We start from the raw sequence: 22,281 nt of genomic DNA on the forward strand, positions 1-22,281 counted from the left end.
GGTCTTATAAAGTAAAATCAAAGAAATCTTTAAAATGATAGAGAATCTTACCCTGCAAAATTAAGAATGAACTACAAATCCAAGGAATGAATGAGATTAGGATTTATGTAGAGCAGAATTCTGTTAGAAGACTAAAACAAGGCAGCACTAAGCATTGTATTTCAAGTCACTAATATTCCTCTTCACTATATTAAGTGCTACAATTTTATAAATTACTAAAAATGTATACTATTAGATGTTTTTAAGATGTTCTTGCACTAGGGGCAGCTGGATGGCTCAGTGGATTGAGAGCCAGGCCCAGAGATGGGAAGATCTGGGTTCAAATCTGGTTCAGAACCTTACTAGCTGTGTGACCCTGGGCAAGTCACTTCACCCCCATTGCCTAGACCCTTGCTGCTCTTTTGCCTTGGAACCAATACACAATATTGATTCTAAGATGGAAGATATGGGTTTTAAAAAAAAAGATGTTCTGGCACTATTAGGAAAACTTTTTAGTATTGGTAGGCAGAATGACAGAGTGGGCATAAACCTACCTGTCTCACACATATAGAGCTGTACATCCCTGGGCAAGTCATAGTCTTTCAGCATCCTAGGCCACTTCTCTAAAACTATAAATTGTAGAAGTTACTGATCTGTTATGATAGGAGTTTCCTCAGTGGGAATTCCTCAAGCCAATGAAATTACAGGTCTGAATCCCCACCTGACCCCACCATTTCCACCAAAGAACACAACTGTTTAAAAATGTGTAGGATAGTAAGTTTTGCCTCTGACATACACTAACTGCATGACATAAGCAAGTCACTTGTCAAAAGCAATTCTCAAAGATTAAAGCTTAAAGTTAAGGTGTAAGTTTCCCAAACTGAAAAAATCTGAGTTCCTAACCAGTAAAACAAAATGGTGTGGAATTCCTGGATACATTATAGTTAATTTTGAATAGTCAGTCTCCACTTAAAAGAGATGGCACAAAATCTACAACTCCATTCTTCTTATCCTACCTACTGCATTTATCACATTCTCTACTAAATTTTGAGTTTATCCAAACCCATTTGTTATAATTCCTTTCCCTGAAGGTGGTCATCAGAACTTACATCTTGTTAAATTAACAGAAATACTAGGAATGCTAAAAAATTGCCAGCAACTTCCTGATTGATATTGCAAGTTTCCATCATTGCATCCCAAAAGTTATCAGATACTTTTACAATTCCTTACAGAATTAGTAGAAGTAATCCCATAGCAATTACCATGTTTACTGGGACTTCCTAATTTTAATCTGCAAATGGACCTCTAATCCAATTGACATGGTAGTCTGCAAGCCCTCAACCATAGGACATACATCATAACCAGAGTTTTCCTGACCTAAGCTCCAAAAAACCTGGGAGACAACATTTAGAAGGATTAAAAATCCCACCAAATTAATAATTAGAACCTAAAACAAGATTTAGTGCACAAGTTTCTCTTTACTCATCTATCCCATGGCTAACAAATTCCCTATTCTTGCTTTCCATATTTTTGGGCCTGGTCATCCTTTGCTGTGGTCAAAATAGTCATGGGATTCAAAGGTGGAGGACAGTGCCTGGTTAAACTGGGGAAGGAAGAATGAATGAATGAATGAATAAATTGTCATTTACTATTTACACCATTCTCTGCTCTCTACTTCTACTTTGCCCTCTGCAAACTCCTTCCCTCAACCCCCAATATCATCCTAAAATGCTTTATTTTTATATTCTTGTACCTTAAACAGTTCCATCTTCAGCATTGTCCAGAACAGACTGCTACTTCCCTGCTTTCTGTTCATGCTAGGACAGGAAGAAGTTAAATTCACTGTTTCTCAGTGTCACCATCATCACCTCTGCATACCTTCAATTTATACCCTCATATATCACCCTGTCCAGACTCTTTGGTCTGCCCCCAACTGACCTCCTGATCTCTAATTTACTACCTCTTAGGGGAGCTTTGAACCTGGCTTACTGTCTTCACTCATACTTGAGGACCTCAAAATTTACCCTGATGTTTCTTCTCACAACCTGGCCTTCCAGTTCATTGACCTCAACTCTACCATCTCTCTTGGTCACCCAAAGTATACTCACAACTTCACCATCAACCAAAACTGTGTCATCTCCATAATGGGGAATTCTGAAATTTCCCCCTCTAATAAAGGTAATAATAGCTATCATTATGCCAAGATTTTAAGGTTTGCAAAGCACTTTACAAACATTATTACATTTTATCCTCACAGCCACTTTGGGACATATATGCTATTGCGGCCCTCCCATTGTCTCACCCTTCTTAAACCTCTTCTTCCTTCTCATAATAACCTTTAGTCAAATTCCTCAATTCTTCCCTCTTCTCCAACGTCATCACTCCTGTACTCACTTTCTTCCCTTAATAGTCTTCACTAGTGGGTAGAGTATTGGGTCTGGAATCAGGAAAACCGGAATTCAAATTCAGTCTCTGACACTTAACTGACCTTGGGAAAGTCACTTTTACCTGTTAGCCTCAAATTCCTCAACTGTATGTAAAATTCTTCCAGGGTTGTTTTGAGGATATTTATAAATGCTTAGCACTATGTCTGGCACATAGTAAATGACAATATTTATTCATTCATTCTTTCTTCCTTCCTTCCTTCCCCAGTTTAACCAGGTACTGTCCTCACTTTTGAATCCCATAACTCTCTTTATATCCACTGTTCATAGTTTGCCAAATCCTCAACCCTGGGTCATCCCTAACAAAAATAAATTCCTTTGCCAAGAATCTGACTCCTCATAATCTAGCTTTGACAGGTCTAGTTCTGTTGTAGATTATTCTTTTTCTACACTCCATTCAAACTGAATTACCAGCTGTTCTCCAAGTACAACACATCTTCTACTATCCTCCATGCCTGGGATGCATTAAAAAAAAAAAACCCTTTACCTTCCATCTTAGAATCAATACAAGGTATTATACAAGAGTGGTAATAATTACTACTTTACCTATGTAATTCTAAAACAATCTAACAAGTAGTGAATTAGTGTGTACTAAGAGCAAAACAAAATTTGCAAGCATTTTATTTTCAGTTAGTAATATTGGTGGCCATGGTTATAGATTATCCTCTAAAAAGAACATTTAAAAGTCCTACTTAAGTGTACATGTGTACATATAAAATTTTTGCTATTATTTCCAAGTATGCTAGAACTTTCTCCTCCTTCTAAAGAAATTATGTCTTATTTCAAAAATCTGTAAAAGGAGATTAATAGATAAATGCCAAACTGACCCTCCCAAAATCTTCTTCCTCCTTAGAATTAAATTGCTCTTCCAAAAAGTAATCTTCAGCTTCAAAGTGGGTTTAATATGTGAATGAAGAACTTTCCCAACAAGGAAATGATTTATCTCAAATAATATTACATTCTTAAAAGAAGGTCAAGGGGGCAGCTGGGTGGTTCAGTGGATTGAGAGCCAGGCCTTAAAAGCTAGGTGGGCCAATGAAGAAAGTTGGGCCTAGAGATGGGAGCTCCCAGGTTCAAATCTGACCTTGTGACCTTGGACAAGTCACTTAACCCCCATTGCCCAGTCCTTACCATTCTTAACTAATACAATTTTGTTTCTAAGATGAAAGATACGAATTAAAAAAACAAAAAACTAAACTAAAGCCTCTCTTTCCCTAACTCTGTGTAACATGGGAGACTTTCTAGAAATAACAGCATTTCTTTAATTCAGATAAGCCACTCCTACTTTTTAATCCAATCACAGATTGCCATAAAGGCATTAGGAAATAAAAGTTTTAGATTAACTTTCCACTTGACCCTAAAGCTTAACGGCAAAGTGAATAATTTTGGTCAAAATGCCTTTAGTGACACTCCAATCAGGTTCTAGGGAAATAATTTGAAAGGATGAAACCCTGTTACAGAATAAGGTGCTTAGGTAAATGTAAACTGAGAAAAAGAAATTACTACAATGCTATAGGCAAAGACAACTGAATATTTAAGGAGGAAGAAAAGCAAGCAAGGAGATTAGGTTTTGAGATATAACAATTCTGCCTAGAATAAAATTTATTTATAGCACTGAAGATAAAGCTTCTCACACCTAGCGTGACTCTTTTCTAGATCTCTATCCTGCTCCTAATCTGTCCCCCCAAAACGACTAGCAGTTAAATAAATAGCTCAAGCACACAGGTGACTGAAAATTATAGTATGTGAACCTGGATTTAACCACTAAGTGGCTCAAAGATTTTTTTTTTTAAACCTTACCTTCCATCTTGGAATCAATACTGGGTATTGGTTCCAAGGCAGAAGAATGGTAAGAACTAGGCAATGAGGGTTAAGTGACTTGCCCAGGGTCACACAGCTAGGAAGTGTCTAAGGCCAAATTTGAACCTAGGACCTCTTGTCTCTAGGCCTGGCTCTCAATACAATACCCAGTTGCCCTGCCCCCTGGCTCAAAGATTTAAAGATGGTACCCTTCCACCAATACCTATCACAAGCTCTCTGCATCTTTGTTGACAGGTTTCATTAAATTCAGTGGCCAAAAACATTCAACCAACAACGAGCCTCTCCAAATATGTTGCTAATTTGGTTCTCAAACAGATATAATACTGCCAATTGTCATATCTGTACTCCATGCGTAGTATTGACACCTTCAAGGACACAGAGTCATGACATCAAAACAAAATGAGGTACCAGAATAGGACTTTAGTTGACTTATCTCATTTCCATTTCTCAAACCCTTGAAATTTGGCTTCCAACCTCATCACTCAATGGAAAAAGACTCGCCAACATTATATTTTCTAATTGTTCCTTCTAATGGCCATTCCTCAGTCCCAATCCTTCTTAAACCTCTCTTGTTCATCCACTATCCTATCTTTGTGATTCTAGCACCTCCCAAGGATTTAACTATCCCCTCTAAGCAGATGACTCCCAAATAAAAAATTTAGCTCTCTTCTGAGCTTCAGATCAATATCTACAATTGTTTGACATCTCTTCACTTGAAAGTATCAAATTGTACACAGAGACTAATACACTGTGGTATAATCGAACGTAATGGACTTCTACATTAGGGGCGGTGTAATGTCCCTGAACAACTTTCAGGGATCCAGGAGAAAAAAAACACCATTCATAAGCAAAGGATAAACTATGGGAATGGAAACACCGAGAAAAAGCAACTGCCTGAATACAGAGGTTGAGGGGACATGACAGAGGATAGACTTTAAATGAACACTCTAATGCAAATACTATCAACAAAGCAATGGGTTCAAATCAAGAAAACATCTAATGCCCAGTGGACTTACGCGTCGGCTATGGGGGGTGGGGGGGGAGGAAAAGAAAATGATCTATGTCTTTAACGAATAATGCTTGGAAATGATCAAATAAAATATATTTAAAAAAAAAAAAGAAAGAAAGAAAGTATCAAAAGGCATCTCAAATAGAACTATCTTCCCCCCTAAAGCTCTCCTTCCTAACCTCATTCATGTCACAATTTCAGCTTAAACCTTGACTCTAAAATTTCTTTACTCCCCTTGTTTCCCATATCCAATGAAGTGTAAAGGCTTGTAAATTACACCTCTTTCACACATCTCGCACCTGTCCCTCTGGCTCTATTTGAACCCCAATACACCTAATCCTCACCATTCACCTGGATTATTCCAATAGCCTCCTAACTGGTATTCCTGCATACAGTCTCTTTCCTCTTCAATTCATTCATAATATGACCAATAGTCTTAAAAGTAACCAACAAGCATTTATTAACTGCTCACTATGTCTGACACCATGCTAGGTGCAAGGGATACAAATACAAAGAATGAAACCACCCCTATTCATTAGGCATTTTTTAGTAAGGGACAATCATTACATATGTGTACACATATAGAATAAATATAAAGTAAATATGTATTAAATACAGTAAAATACAATGCAGTTTGGAAAGAAAGGCATCAGCAGTTCAGAAGAATAGAATCAGTAAAAATTTCATGCAGAAGATGGTCTTTGAGCCACATCTTAAAGGAAGAAAGATCATGCAGAAGATTCAAGATGGAATATATTCCAGGCATATGAACAGCAAGTGCAAGGGCACAGAGTCAGGAGATGGGGCATCATGTGTGAAAAACAGAAAGAATGGCTAGTTTGGCTGAATCACAAAAGTGCTGGAAGGAGGAGTTATGTTAATTGAGGCTAGAAAGAGATTCTAAAGGGCTTTAAAAGCAAAGTAGGGGCTTATATTTGTTCCTAGAGGTGAGAGGAAGCAACCAAAGTTAGCTGAGCAGAAGTCACATGATCAGACTTGTACTTAGGGAAATTCACTTTGGTAGCAGTCTGTAGGATGGACTGGAGAAGGGAGAGCCTTGGAAAATCATTTTAAGAGGCTGGTGCTATAACCTAGGTAAGAAGTGATGAATACCTGAAATGAAATAGTAACTAAGTGAGCAAAGTAAAGAGACTGGACCAAAGAGATGTTTGTAGAAACAACATGATATGGCAACTCATTGCATATGGGAAGATTATTCTATATATGGATATAGGAGGTCCAGGATAATGCTACAGTTGTGATAAGGAAATAGGTAGGACTAGTAGAGAACTTAAGAGGGAAAGATGAATTTAGTTAGAGATGCCAACTGTAAAATGACTCCAGGACCTTTAGGTGGGAATATCTAAAAAGCAACTGGTGATTCATGAATGAAACCAAGAAGAGAGATTTTTAGATCTGAGAGTCTGATCATGTCACATTCCTCAGTTACCAAAGTTTAAGTGCCTCTCCATTGCCTTTAAGATAAACTTCCAAAGCCTGCCAAGTCCATCATGATCTAGCTCTGCTCTACCTAACTCATTAGGCATTAATTACTCTCCTAAGCACTCCATGCTTCCAAAGTGACCTATTAGTTTGCCCTCTCTCTGTATATAACTTCTGATCTCTAACCTCTGTGTCTTTGAACTCTCTTTGAGTCTCAGATTAAATGAGATAGACTTTCAGTTATTATTGCTCCCATTCCAACTACCATGTATTTTTTTTTTAAACCCTTACCTTCCATCTTGGAGTCAATACTGTGTATTGGCTCACGCGCAGAAGAGTAGTAAGGGCTAGGCAATGGGGGTGAAGTGAATTGCCCAGGGTCACACATAGCTGGGAAGTGTCTGAAGGCAGATTTGAACCTAGGACTCTTGTCTCTAGGCCTGGCTCTCAATACACTGAGCAACCTAGCTGCCCCCATCACTCTCACTCACTCTCACTCTCTCTCTCTCACACACACAGTTTATATTTCATCTGTGAATAGGCAGTCTCAGGTAAAGGATCTACCAAGGATCCACCCCAAGGCATTCCTAACATAGAAGAATATGGTTCAAGTTGTTCACCAGCAACTCCTACATAAGGTAATGATGAAGGTAATAGTAACAATAATTAATATTTACATCGTGCTTTAAGGTTATAAAATTCTATGAGTGATACAAATCATAAAATTTCTTGATCCTCTCAACAATCCCTGGATTGTATATTATTCCCAATTAACTGATAAGAAAAATACAAAGTGGTGAAAAAGCATCTGAAGACATCAAACTCAGTTTGTCTCCTAGATTCCAATCCTTGCCCTCTATTCACTTACACTATCCAGCTAACAAAATGGTTCCAACTATAAATTATACCTTCTCTACAAATAAAGTTTTTACAAAACCTGAGTACAGCCTATTTTCACTTTTATTTCAAAGCATATACTTTCTTCCTTTTTGAAAGGGAAGATTTCAATTTAGAAGTATAGTTTATTTTTTAAGACCAACCAAAATTTAGGCTGAAAATTTCCTGTTTAGTTGTACTCACTTTCAAGCAACAAATAAAATATGTATTTTGAAGCCAAATAATCATGCTTTTAAGTTTTAGTGAATCATATATCACACTTATTTTACAGAGAAGAAAAGATCCAAAAGTGACTTCCCCAATGTCACACTAGTGGTGTGGCACAGATGGAATTAGGACCAAGGTCTTCTGATTCCAAATTCAATGTTCTTCACATTGTACTTCACTGGTACAGTCATTGTTTATACTACCAAAAAAGTTGTTAGTTTTACAAAATTCATCTCCAAGGAGTTCCTTTAAATAATTCTTTTTTTTTTTTATGATATGGGAGACACTGAACCACCAGCAGAAGAGGAAGGCTTTGAGTTAAGATTTCCACTAATCTACTTATTTTCTTTTCCCCTGATCCTACCACATCCTTGTATATAATGAGTAGAATAGACCTGCAGGAAGCAAGGAATACAGACCAAACACCCTATCATTACTTAAGAAAAGCAGGAGAAACAAAAATAAAAAGCTTAACTGATATGAGTATCTAGCAAGTAAGGAGAAATGACAAATGAAAAAAATTTTATCTGAAAAAATAATTCAATAAGAAAATGACTGTATTTATGCACATCTTTTGATAAATATAATGCTTACTAGATTACTTTTTCTTCTACAGATTCAACCAAACTGCCTATACTGTATACTCTTGTATGAAAAGCACTAAGCTGGACTTGAAGAAGCTACAAGGATAAGACAAAAGCCTCTGCCTTCAAGGAATTTACAGTCATGTAGCAAAGGGAAATAATTACTCTCAATATAAAATTAATCCTAGAGTTTATGAATACTAATAAAGAATAATGAGATAACCCTAACCCTAAAATACTATATTAGGATGTGAAATCATTAATACACACAAAATCACATTTCTTTCAGGCGAATATTAAAATTAATTTGTAATTCAGGTCCACATACCAAGTTAAAGTACAGAATGACCAGTGCTATTTGGGCTCTTATGTATTTGAGAAGTAAAAAATAAATTAAATTCAAACAAACATTGAAGTTCTACTATATACATATAGTCTGAGTAGAATGATGGATGTCTTTTAACTTTCCAACTTCAACGCCAGAGGTTGGGTTTGTTTTTCCTTTGTATCCCCAGCAGTCCAGGCAAATAGTAAGCAAATGCCTTCTGATTAATCCATAAAGATCATATTCTTTTTTACCTTATAACTCTGAGGTATATCATCCCTGGCCACTTAAGAGCTCGTTGGAAAAAAAAGGAAATATGGGAAGATTAAATGACTTGCCTACTCATACTGCAGCAACTAGGGTTAGAGCAATTTATGTCTTCTGACACTCCCTATTCTGTGCCATTTGGTTAAAAAAAATAGATTTTGATAATTCACATATATATCAAAGTTAAATGCACGTATACAATGTGTTAATAAGTTAAGGCACTTCATAAAGGAAAAAGAAAACATTCCTTAAGTCAGTGTTGAAAGTCAAGCCATACCAAAGAGGTTAAGATTACCTATTATCATGACCTAGCTATACCAAATTAAAAATTGAAAGTTATATTTGCCTTCAAAAATATAAACAAATGTGGGAGCTTCTGAAGGCATCGTTCTGGTCTTGCTATTAAAGAAGACCAGTGTCTAAACTCCCCCCCCCCCCCCCCCCCCCCCCCCCGCCGCCGCAAACCCCTCAAACAACCACAGATTCAAAGAAAATAAAACTCCAAATAAATGGAAACAAGGCGACATAGCAAATAATAAGGACTACAATTAGCATTTAAGAATTTATCTACACCACAACAAAGGGCAAATTTTCTGAATAGAAACTGTTTAAAATCTGATTTTTATGGACATCCACATTTTAATATTAATACTGGACAAATAATTTAATAAGCCTCCTCTGAAGAAATATCAGAAAGCAGCACCACTATTCTAGAATCTGCAATGCTGTATGTTTCATAACTTTAAAGTAGGTCTATCCATTTCAGTGGGTAGAAAAATTATAATCTGAAACAGTCTATCACAAATTTCTTATTAATTTCCATATTTTATACTCCTTCCAGAACTGACCTATATATTGAGTGACCTGGTCTTGTTTGCATTTAAGGAATAAGTAAAAAAATTAAATTCAAACAAATATTAAGATTCTACTATGTGCAAAATAATAAGCCACAAAAAGGATGAGGGGAAGAGCCCAAATAAAGCCAAAAATAGTCCCTATCCTCAAGAATATGTACCTAAGCATCAAAGTGTGCTCAGAAAGGTTAATTTCATATCTTTAAGAACCCCATAAACCGAGGGGAAGGGATGAATTTCACCTTCCCACTTACAAGAAAAAAAATACATCCTGAAAATTCACCCTAAAAATATACTGGGCTGCCTACCCTACCAAGGCACTGCGCAAAATGATGGGAAAGACTAGCTAACCAGGGAGGGCACACTAGCTAGGATCCTAGCAGCACGAGACACACGGGTTAGCTGAGATTTCTGTGACTTACAAATGAATGGCTAATGATCTACCAGGTCCTGGTGGGAGGTCAAAGTTAGGATAGAGATCTCCTCCCTAACAGCCAATAGAAGGCACAGCCAGCCTTGCCTTGCCCGGGTCCTACAATCTCCTTCCTCCAACTATAGAAATACGACCAAGTCCGGGGGTGGGTGGCTGGAGGTTCTTAAAAACACAAATTCGGGCAGAACAGGAAGGAGTGAGGGATGGGGGGGAATCCCTAACACAGGGGAGAGATTCCCGCTGGTTTCCGAGGCTAGGCCATGTGCTGCAGCTTAATGCCCGACTACAGACGCATCGCATTAAAGGTGGCTGGGGAGAGGGAGAAAGATGCGGAGTGGGGGGAGCGTTTATGGGACTCACTTCTTTTGGGCTTTGTCCTTCTTGGCCTTGGTCCGTTTCTTTCGGGCCTGGAGCGCAAGCACTGCAGGAGAGAGGAGTTCGTCAAAGGGGAGCGCGGTGAAAGGGTGGGGACCCAGGTGACGTGGAGCGCGGCCCCGAGTGGGGAGGGGCGGCCAGGTGAGGACGCCGCACGGGCATCAAGGCTGGGCGCAACCCCCAACAGCAACAAGCGGGGTCCACGGGGCACACGCGGGGAGCCCCGGGGTGGAGGAAGGGTCTTAGGCCGGGACGGCGAGTGCGAAAACTGGGAGGCGCGGGATGGGGGAGGGTAGGGAACCCAGCCCCAGGGAACCGGGACCGGGCCGAGGAGAGACCAGAAGCATGGACTGGAAGGCCGGGAAGGACGAGGGGTGCCGCCAGCTCCGGAACCCGGGAATGGTGGAGTGCACGCCCCGAGACAAGGCCTTCGGGGGTCCCAAGAAAGCTCGGGGTCTCCAACCTGCCCTCACCCCACCCTGGGCCGGCGAGGCGGCCGTTGCCCTACCCCCCCTTCTGCTCCCCGCGTGGCCGCGGCCGTCGGAGGCCGCTCGGCCGCTCACCTTTCCGCTCCATGGCGAGACCGGTAACCGCCAAGCGCCTGCGCACTCCACGGGCGACTGGCGGCTACTCCTGCTCCCGCCGTAGCCCGAAATCGATGCCGCGCACGCCCCGCCTCCGCGTCTCGCGCCTGCGCGCTGGGAGCGGGTCCTACCACCTGCTCCCTATCTGTAGGGGAGAAGAAGAGAGGAGGGCAAGGAAAGCTTGAGAATGAGGGCCTGAAACAGCAGAGTTGGGAGAGGGGGTGGTCTTTGCTAATTTACTGGCGCCTCCTGGTCCACCTACTCAAAGTTGCGTTGGCCTTTTGGGTTCCACCCGAATGTGGGGATGGGAAATGAATGACTGGTGTACAATTTAATGATGAGTCAGGGTTCTCAGACTTTCTTCACGCAGATGGCCTTGCCTCAGTTTCCATATCTGTAACCAGGAAATAATATCTGCCCTACCTATCTCTATATGAGGATAAAATAAGATTAACAGATATCAATGCATTATTAGTCGGGTGAATTGAAAAGAGAAGGGCTGGAGAGCCCGACTCAGCATTACGTTGTGCCACCAGGCATTCATTTCCCTTACCCATTCCAGAAGAGTCAGAATCATAGCAATAACTTGGTATATACGTGCGATCTCAGTAACCAAAAGCAAAACTAAAAAATTCGACCATAACTTAACTCGGCAGCTTTTGTGGCAAAATACTAACCACACCTGTATGATTTGGTAACCTTTTATGTGTGGGACTTAAAGTAGGGTGCTGACCCATATGTTTTCTATTAACTAATTGAGGTTACAACCGTGAAATCTTTCAATACCAATTTTCCTTTAAGGTAAGGTGGGATTAGAGAGAGATTAGGAGGGCGAATGTTGCTTGTTGCACCATTTTGCCCAAGGCTGGGATGGCTGGTAGACAGGTGATAATTGAGTCTCTGGAAATAGCTGACAAAGATAATAACACCTCCCATTTGTGCAATGCTGCTGCTGTCATGTCCATTATCTGATCCTCAAAACAATTCAGAGAAGCAGATTTTCTTCTTTGGACTTAAAAGGGGAAGAAAATGATGTTTTAAAGAAGGTTCAACCCTTTTTGGGGGAGAGGAGAGACCATTTGTGAGGGAAATGTTTGTAAACCATTAAGTGGTAGCTATAGATTTTAGGTAGCTTGATATTACAGTAAATAGAGCACTGGGCCTAGAGTCAGGAAGACCTGAGTTCAAATCCAGCCTCAAAGCTTGCTAGTTGTGTGTCCCTAGGCAATTAGTTTAACCTCCATCTAACTTAAGTTTTCTCAACTGTAAAATGGGGATAATAACTCTTATCTCCCAGGGTTGTTATGAGGACCAAATGAAATGATAATTATAAAGCTCTTAGCACAGTGTCTAACACATAGTAAGTACTATATAAATGTTAGCTATTGTCATTTTTGGTGTGGAATCCCTCATGAAAACCAGCTTGAGACTGTAATGGAAAGAATATTGGACATAGACTTAGGAGAGGGGGGTTCAAATTCCAGTTCTGCTACTTGGTAACTGAGGGCTATCACTTGCTTTGCTAATCCTTAGTTCATTCATCTGTAAAATGGGAATAAGCTTATCTCAGAACACTGAGGGAGAGATGTTATATGAACAAAATGCTGAGTTCACTTACCCTGCTCTAGAATGGGCCTGCTAAGACCCAGAGTAGACAGAAGGCCTGGCCAGCAACCAGTCTATTGAGACCAAAGAAAAGACCGACACTCCTGAGTTCCAGATCACACTGGATCCCAAGATTCTACAACTCCTTTTCTAGAGAGGAAAACGGTATCTGGAGATGTCTCTCCTTCCTTTGCTCCAATTACTGACCTCTCTGGCTTCCTTTAAATCCTAATTGAAATCCCACCTTCTACAGGAAGCCTTCCCCAACTTCTCTTACTGCCAGTGCTTTACCTCTTTTAATAGTTTCTTATTTATCCTGTATATAACTTGCTTTCTATCTATTTGTCTGTGTATTATTATTTTCCTCAGGGGGGACTATGTTATTGTTGTGAACTTTGACTTGAATTTGAGCGTAATTTAGAACAAAAGACTACCTCCCAGAATCTAGAAGGTGCTGTGAAGATGCCTACAGAGACAGCACTCTTCACCAGAAGATCCAGATTGAACTTTGAGATATGGCGAATTTGAACTTTGGGGGGGGGGGGGGCGGGGTATTGAATGCTTTTGTTTTGAATGTACACTCATATGCCAAAGAAGACTGCCCCCAATTGGCTTTTTGTCAATGCACCAATTTTTTATTTTGTTCCTTTTCCCTTTTATCCCCAAAATCATTGTAATTTCCCTCTTTAAAAAACTGTAATATTTTTATATGCCTCTAGTTCAAGTTATAAGTTAGTTATGTTTTCATGATCCTTTGGGGAGACTGATCTCCCAAAGGACCAGAGGAGGAAATGCATTGCTTTAGAATCTTGAACCCTAGAGACTACATTTCCCACAATCCCTTTTTCCTTTTCCTATCTGTGCATCTCTTTATGTGGATTGGGGTTTTGAGTTTCCACCCAGGAGGGTCTCTTTGGCTTGTACCAGTGTGAAGAAGGGAGCATTTTTTTTATCCTTGCTTTTTTTTAAAATTTCTCTCTGCTCTAAGTGGATTTTAATAAATAGTATTAAAATAATACTTGGAATATTGAATATTAATTTTAATCTTTACATTTGTATGTTGTCACCTCCATTAGATTATAAACTCCTTGAGGATTGGGGGACTGTCTTTGACCTCTTTTTGTATCTCTAGCACTTAGCACATGGCAGGGGCTTAATAAATGTTTATTAATTGATTGATTAACTAATTGTGCCAGTCATCCAACCAGGACACCAAAGTTCAGTCATGCTGAGTATCTTGCTATCTTCTGTACTGCTGCTTTCTACTCTCTACCAGGAACAGTGACCCTCTAGACTTGGACCTCCAAAGATCTTCTTCTCCACTCCATTATTTAATGCAGTAAGTTTAGGGACTGGCCCTGGGAGGAGCTGCTGTGGATATATCAAGCTGGCCCCAGATCATGCTTTATTCCATCCAGTCCTTTCCCAGGACACTAGGACCTAGTAGGCAAGAATATCTGCTTCTATATACAAATCCAAGCCCCCTTCTCCATTCTCCTTCATTAACACAAACCAACAAGCAGCAATTTTCCACTTTTTGCACAGGAAACAATAATCAAAACAACATTACCAATGTTCTACAAAAGAATGGTTCTCCTCAGATTCCCTGCGACTGCCTAGACTTAAATTCACATCTATAATCTCTACTTCCTCTACACATTATGTTCCTCTTTAGAATGTAAGCTCTTTAAGGGGAAGGACTCTCATTTTGTATTCAAGTCCCCATCAATTAGCATAGTGCTCCATTCATATTGGATGCTTAATAAATGCTTGAGTAGAAATGAATGATATACACATACTTGTGTGTGTGTGTGAGCTATGAATGTTAAAATGTTTCCTAACTTGGATCAGTGTGTGTATAGATTCAGTGTTCCAAAAAGCTTAGTGCAGCTTTACGAAGACTTTTGGGATCCTTGTAGTATATAGGTAACCTATTGCTATGTAAGATAAAAGGGAAGAAGGACTACAGTGAAAATTTGTTGGAAATTATACATCTTCAAGCAAAGTGAGAGTTCAATTTTGGAGCTATAAGCCATGAATCAAGAGATGTCTAGAACAAAGAAACACCCAGAATGGATTCTTTTAAAGCCCAGTTCATATATTGTGTTCCCTGGTTCCTTCCACTGCCACCCATCCCTGAAACCTTATCCCCCACCTCCATTCTGTAGCACTTTGATTTCACTCATCATGTTTTTGTATAGGTGTTATGTTCCAAAAATGGAGTCATGAAGAGTCAACAACAGCATATTTCCTTACAGGATTGTAATCTGCATGAAGGCAAGGCCTGGTCATTTCCCAAAGACCTACAACAGTGCTCTTCATTAATCAAATGCTTAATAAATATTTGTTGAATGAACACTGGAAGGCCACAAGGATAGCCCAGTAAGGACCTCAGAACTGAGAAGGCACAAATAAAATTGGGTCGTGTGCTGAAATCCTCATGTGTGTTAATATCCACCACATCATAGGGTTGAGCAAGGCAAGGCAATCAGTATTTATTAAGCATTACCACATACCAGGCACTGTGCTAAGCTCTGGCGATACAAATATAAACAAAAAGGAAGATTGAACTTGCTTTCAAGAAGCTTACATGGAATACACACCACCAAAGAGAGCTGAGTGATTCTCAGAGGGAAAGGAACAAGCATTTATTTAGTGCCCACTATATGCCCGGTACTGTACTAAACACTACAAATATCTTATTTGATCTTCACAACAATTTTGGGAAGTCAGTGCTATTATTACCCTTATTTTATTTATTTAAACCCTTACCTTGTGTCTTAGAATCAATTCTGTGTAGAGGTTCTAAGGCAGAAGAGCAGTAAGGGCTAGGCAGTGGGGGTTAGGGGATTTGCCCCAGGATCACACATCTAGGAAGTGTCTAAGGCTAAATTTGAACCCAGGACCTCCTGTCTCTAGGTCTGACTCTCAATCTACTGAGCCACCCAGCTGCCCCATTATCCTTATTTTACATTTGAGACAGCAGAGATTAAGGGATGCCCAGAGTCACATGGTAAATGTCTGAGACTGTATTTGAACTCAGGTCTTCCTGACTTTGGGCCCATTGCCCTATCTACTTAGTTGAAGAGGGTGAGTGTGGAGAGGGGGAGAGAGGTACCTTTAAGGGCAAGATGTTGGAGTCAGAAGCAGAGATGGAAGGGGAATAAAAGGTTAAAAAAATTGAACCTCTCCTCAAAATAGGGGCCCCAGGAAGAATGGGAATATGGGAAAGGGGAGTCTGTCTGGCAGAATGTTATTTTTGGATGAGAAAGCTACTGGGAAAGATGGAGATTCCAAGATGAGGAAGTCCCAGATGGTTAGGGAAGTTCCAAAGTGAAATGAATATGGGGCAGGGTACTGAAGTCCAGAGTCAGAAGCATAACCTGGAGGGCAATAGTTAAAAATACAACCTTTCCTTCAGCAAAAATTAACTTAATCTGTTGTAGGAGAGAAGGGAGAGATCGTTTCTTGGAATTATGTAGTCCAATGTATAATAGAAGACAATGAAAAAACAGGATTTGCTTTATTAACTGTGTAACCATAAGCTTGTGATCTAATCTTCCTGTGTCTCAGTTTCCTTATGTGTATTTCAGAGGGTACAAGACTCAACTGAGGCATTATATGTAAAGAGATTTGCAGACTTTAAAGTGTTTTATAAATGTCATGGGGCCTGTCTGGGGCAGCGTTGTTTTTTTTGAAATTTTCTTTAGAACCACCTTTGAGAAGTATAGTTATCTACCTGTGGAAGAAGACCAAGGATGAAGTGATAGGGGGTTGCTGGGGCTAACAGAAAGTGACTTAATTTTTTTTTTAAGGTAGCTAGGTGGTGCAGTGGATAGAGTGCTGGGTTTGGGGTCAGAAAGACCTGAATTGAAATCTGGTCTCAAATACTTAATAGCTGTGTGACCCCAGGGAAGCCACTTAACTCTGTTTGCCTCAGTTTCCTCATTTATAAAATGAACTGAAGAAGGAAATGACAAACCACTCCAATATTTTGCCAAGAAAACCACACACGGGGTCATGAAGAGTCACATATAACTGACACAACTGAAAAATGAGTTAAAGGAGTGGTGGGCAAGAAGCCTGCCTAGGAAATAAAAGGGATGGATATTAAGAAGGCAGCATCACCCAGTTGGAAATGTGCAAGTCTTGGAGAGCTGATCTTGATCTGAGTTCACCTCCCAGCTGTGCCACCCATTACTGGTATTTTTCCACAGAACAACACTGAGGAGGCATTATCATTCAGTGGATGCTAAACGTGGAGGATTGAACTTGACACCCACCAGAGCCAGGTTCACATCCAAGCGTTGCCATCCTGCCAAGCATGACCTTCAGCTTAGGTTTCCTTATCTGTAAGGTGGAGGAGGGAGAGAAGGAGGGGGACTGGACTCAATGACCTTGAAGTTCTGTCCAGCTCTAAATCTGTGATCCTTTAAAAGAGAAGTCCGTCCATTGTACAGAAGGAAATCGAGAGGTTACAGGGGCCAAAGATGGAGAATAATTCTTTAGAACTGGCAGCAAGTCCTACGTGACCATAATAAATTTAGTGAGGCAGCTAGGCCTCCTCCCAGAGGGAGGAGAAGAGTGAGTAGACATAGGTACAATCAGGGTAACTGATGAATAAATAGGTGTAACCACTAAGCCCCAAAGGAGTTGTACCCATTCCTGAATCATCTTCAATCAATCACCAATTAAACATTTAGTAAGCAGCACCTAGGTACCTAGCACTGGGGCTATGAAGATAAAAAGGAAACAGTCCCTGATCTTCAAGTTTGCATTCTTGGAATGGGTGGGATGGGGAGTAGAAGATGAGTTGGGGAAGGATACTATGTACACAGATAAATACAAAATATAGGTAAACACTGAGTCATGGGGAGTAGGAGATTTATAAATCTATAATATATAACTATAGTTGGTGGGATCAGAAAAGACTTCACGTAGGAAGTGGCTCTAATCCAGCCTCAGACACTTAATAACTGTGTGACCCTGGGCAAGTCACTTAACCTTTCTTTGCTTTAATCTATTATAAAAGGAAATGGCAAACTACTGTAGTATCTGTGCCCAGAAAACCCCCGAGGACTGATGGACAGTATGGTCCACAGGTCACAAAGAGTTGCACTCAGACTGAAGAACTGAACAATAACAAGTGATTTTTTTTTTAACCCTTACCTTCTGTCTTAGAATCCATGCTGTGTATTGGTCCCAAGGCAGAAGAGGAGTAAGGGCCAGGCAATGGGGATTACATAGGACCACACAGCTAGGAAGTATCTGAGGCCAGTTTTGAACCCAGGACCTCCTTTCTCTAGGCCTGGCTCTCAATCCACTGAGCCACCCAGCTGCCCCCAACACCAACAGATTCTTAAGAGGTGGAGTTGATGAGGGAGTGTATTCTAGGAATGGAGGTCAGACTATGCAAACACAGGGAGCCCAGAAATGGAATGTTGTTCATGGCTAACTAAAAGTCAGTCAGTTTGCCTGAAACATGGAGTGGGTGAAGAGGACTCCTACCTCCAGAAGTGTATTTATTCTAGCATAGGGTTCAAGCCTAGGCTTTGCATAAGACTCTCCTCCTTGGTGGAGAGTGGAATTGGCCAGAACTCAAGAGAGGGGGCAGCTGGGTGGCTCAGTGGATTGAGAGCCAGGCCTGGAACTGAGAGGTCCTGGGTTCATATTTGGATTCAGTTCCTAGTTGTGACCTGGGCAAATCTCCTAACCCCATTTGCCTATTCCTTGCTGGTCTTCTGTCTTGAAATGGATACTTAGAAAGTAAAGGTTTAAAAATAAAGTAGACAGGGAGCCCTGAAAAGGGCTCAGCAAGCTTGCACACCAGAAGTGCTGGTCCTCCCTATACCTTCCACCTGCCCCTAAAAGTTAATTAATTAAAAGCTCATTAAGTTTGGCTGATTAATCGATAACAATTAATAAGCATGGCAGGGGAGGAGGCAGGAATAGTAGGATAAAGCCCACCATTGGAGGGTTGTGATATATAGCAGCACTAAAAAAGACACCCTGATCCAAGGCCAGTCAACTCCTTAGACTCGTGAAGGGAGACAGAGTGATCATTCCCTGGGAATCCAACTTGGGGGGTGGGGGGTGGGAGCAATGCAATAGTAGTTCCTGAGCCTGGGATACCTCCAGTGCAGGGCCACAAGGTGTGATAAAGGGGAGCAGAGTAATGAACCAACAATTCCTACCATACAGTGAGTAAGCCTACTGGCAGGCTTCCCAGGTCATCTCTGGTACCCTAGCCACACGTGTGAAGCCATAGTCCTGAACCTCTGGCTGACCCCATTCTCATCCTTACCTCCTCACTACTTTTGCATCTGTCTTATCTCAACACTAATCCCCATAACTCTCAATGTCCTACTCCAGACATGTTCACTGCTTCCAAGGGGCCCTCTGAGGGCCCTCCATGAGGAACACACTTCATTTCACCTTAAACCTGTTTGTTCCCTATTCCTTCAGATTTTTGTATGTAATGGCTTTCCTTCTACTCCCTACTTCCCTCACCACCTTTTCCAGTACTGGCTACACTTTTTCTGATACCCCTTGACTTACCAGTCATGGTGGCAGAATTGAAATATACCTTGTTCCCTATTGCCACTTCCACACCCTATCTTGCCCATCTTCACTAAGCAATCTCTCTTCTCTTGAGGTTCCTACTATCCAAATATATATTGCCTAGTCTGGGATCCAGTGGATATTTTCTACTGAGCTCCAGGACATTCTTCTTTTCCCCTCTATGACTTTAATACCTAACTTACAGTCTTTCTGTCTTTCCCATCGCCTGTCTTCAAACTAAAGGAATTCCTTGAGTTAGCCTTTATACTGGCCCTGAGCTGCTACATCTCCAAATTCACTTTCTTCCCCTTCCTGCCCTACTTGCCCCAAATCTTCCTATCCTTTTTTTTTCTCTAGGGGAGGCAATTAGAGCCCTGTTGCCCTATGGTTTTGCTGTGACCTAAGATATATCCCACCTGGAGTCCTGGCCAGCCCCCTCTCCTAATTCCAGAATCTTTCTTTGGCATCATCCTTGGATTCCAGGGCTTTCTCTTTTCTGCATCACCCCTGCAATTCCCAAGATATCCATATGTTTGGAGGAGGTGTTCTCAGCTGAAACCTTCTTCTGGGTGCTACTTGGCCTGCTTGTTACTTCAGTGGTGGACTTCTAGGGACTTGTTGCCATCAGCACCCACCAGAATTACTCTAGAGGTAAAGTTCAGGAGGTGGCAGTCACTTCATAAAGCAAAGAGTCACTATTTTAGGAGTCAGGAGAGAAAGTTAGGAAGGCCAGAGTCATTGGAAAGAATCCATTTCTGCTCTCTTCAGCCAGTGGGGCTACTGGAGTTGCTGGGGGCCATGAATTCCTTGACCAATAGAGTAATTCCTCCTACCCAGAATCACTCTTATCTACCCTGTGGGCACCTGGCTACTGTGTTGGGCCTGTCAATCTGCTGACCTGTTTTCTTAGCCCTGAGCCTCCTCTGTAGGTCATTGCCCAGTTTGGGTATCTTCTTGCTGCCAGGTATCCTTTTTGGCACCTCTGTAATATATAATATATAATAGTGCTGGTAGCTTGAGCCCCTATTCCTGATAGTGGGCAACCCTCACATGTAGAGTTCTCATGGCACTATCATGAATTTTGTGTTTGGGCACCATTTGCTATGAGAAAGTGGCAATAAGGGATGGGGGTATACCTCTGGCTGCAGGTATCATCAACCAGGTAGGTTCTGTGTTGGGGGATTTTGCCATATTCCTCCTAATAGGTGTTTCACCAGAGCCAGGACTATAGAGACATGTGCAGTCTCTGATGATCCCACAGGGGTTTGTTTGTTTTTTGTGGGAGTGCTCTTCCTTTTCCCACCCCAACTCATCCCTCTTCAAGCAATTTGTACTTTGTTCCGTTTGGTAGGCTAAGCTTTGTCCTTCATATACTTTCTATCTCTCAGGAAGGCAGGGATTGACTTAAGGAACAGATTCCACCCTAACCTATAAGTACCCTTCTTTCCTAACTCCAAAATCCCAGACCTTGAAAGAAAAAGTTGAGGACCAAAAAAGGATTCTGATGCTCTCTCTCCTGAGGAAAAAAGTTTCCCCCATGGCCCTCTTGGAGTCAGTCATCTTCCTTGCTCTAGGCTTTTATGATACTACTTTTTCTTATGTAACAATTGAAATTCTCTACAGTCTATATTTCTTAATAAAAAAAATAATTTATTAATAGACCAATCTAGACAAACTATACTAGGAAGTAGGCTCCCTCCACAGTCTGAAAAGACAGCAAAAAAATGCAGAACTGGGCAATAGCCATCAAGACTAGAAGAAAGCTTGGTTTAATGAGATCAGCTAGGCAAGATAATGGGGCGAAAGAGTTCAGATTTGAACCCAGGATCTCCTGACTTCAGGCCCCACACTCTCTCCAATGTGCCATCTAGCTGCTCCCTCTCCTGAGTTCTGGCCAATTCCACTCTCCACCAAGGAGGAGAGTCTTATGCAAAGCCTAGGCTTGAACCCCATGCTATGATAAATACACTTCTGGAGGTAGGAGTCCTCTTCACCCACTCCATGTTTCAGCCAAACTGACCTACTTTTGGTTAGCCATGAACAACATTCCATTTCTGGGCTCCCTGTGTTTGCATAGTCTGACCTCCATTCCTAGAATACACTCCCTCATCAACTCCACCCCTTAGAATCCATATCTGTTTACAGATAAATAAGGAGCAGGTTTCCACATTGCTTTTGACAAAAGCCAGCCCACTGAGATCTGGAAGTAAATTACTTTAACTTGGAAGCTTCTAAACCCAAGGTTTAAAAAAGGTTTCTATGAAAAGTATCACAGTTCCATATTAAATTTCCACAGCTGGTTCTCCTCCTATGTGTCCTACAGTTCCTTCTCAACTTCCTTTGGTGAATATTCATCCATGTCATGACAACCAAACATTGGTGACCCCTTAAGGTCCTTCCTCTCTTATCTATACTATCTCAATTGGAGATCTCAGCAGTTCACTTATTCTCTCTACAGAGCATTCCCAGATCTATATATCTAACCCTAGTCTCTCTCCTTTGCTATGGTCATTAACCTCCTCTAGTCTCTTGGACAGATCCCTGAAGGCATCTTAAATTGGACATGTCCAAAGTAGAAATTGTTATCTTCAAACTTTCTGCATTTCCAAATTTCCTTAAGGGCACTATCTTTAGCCTCCAGTTTTGGTGTCATCTCTGATACTTCTCTCATCCTACATGTAAATCTATTGCCAAATCTTGTCATTTCTAACCTTCACAGCATCTCTCAAAATTTGTTCCTGCTTCCCACTTATACAGCTACTATCCTAGTTCAAACCTTTATCACTTTTTGTCAGAACTATTCTTCATCTTTTTAAAACCCTTACCTTCTGTCCTAGTACCAGCTCTAAGACAGAAGGGCAAGTGCTGGGTGAACAGGGTTAAGTGACTTGTC

The 22,281-nt window shown here is 40.9% G+C and overlaps 1 protein-coding gene and 1 non-coding gene across 7 annotated transcripts in view; both read right to left on the reverse strand.

The window, feature by feature from the left end:
- The window catches only part of SRPK1 (SRSF protein kinase 1), an 89,352-nt gene extending 77,996 nt beyond the window's left edge, over positions 1–11,356 (reverse strand). For all 6 annotated transcript variants that reach the window (XR_008916528.1, XM_056818122.1, XM_056818119.1 and 3 more), the window contains exons 1-2: positions 11,202–11,356; positions 10,624–10,684 (exon numbers count right to left, since the gene is read on the reverse strand). Coding sequence is in view for 5 of the 6 variants with exons in the window: in XM_056818122.1 (XP_056674100.1) it covers positions 10,624–10,684; positions 11,202–11,214 (74 nt within the window). In the remaining variant the exon portion in view is untranslated. The remainder of the gene's footprint in view (positions 1–10,623; positions 10,685–11,201) is intronic.
- On the reverse strand, positions 11,221–11,274 carry MIR7265 (microRNA mir-7265). Its single transcript, NR_127456.1, has one exon. It is a non-coding gene; the product is annotated as a microRNA mir-7265 (primary transcript).
- Positions 11,357–22,281: the final 10,925 nt, after the last annotated feature.

The sequence above is a fragment of the Monodelphis domestica genome, chromosome 2, assembly GCF_027887165.1.
Source record: "Monodelphis domestica isolate mMonDom1 chromosome 2, mMonDom1.pri, whole genome shotgun sequence".
Taxonomy (NCBI): domain Eukaryota; kingdom Metazoa; phylum Chordata; class Mammalia; order Didelphimorphia; family Didelphidae; genus Monodelphis; species Monodelphis domestica.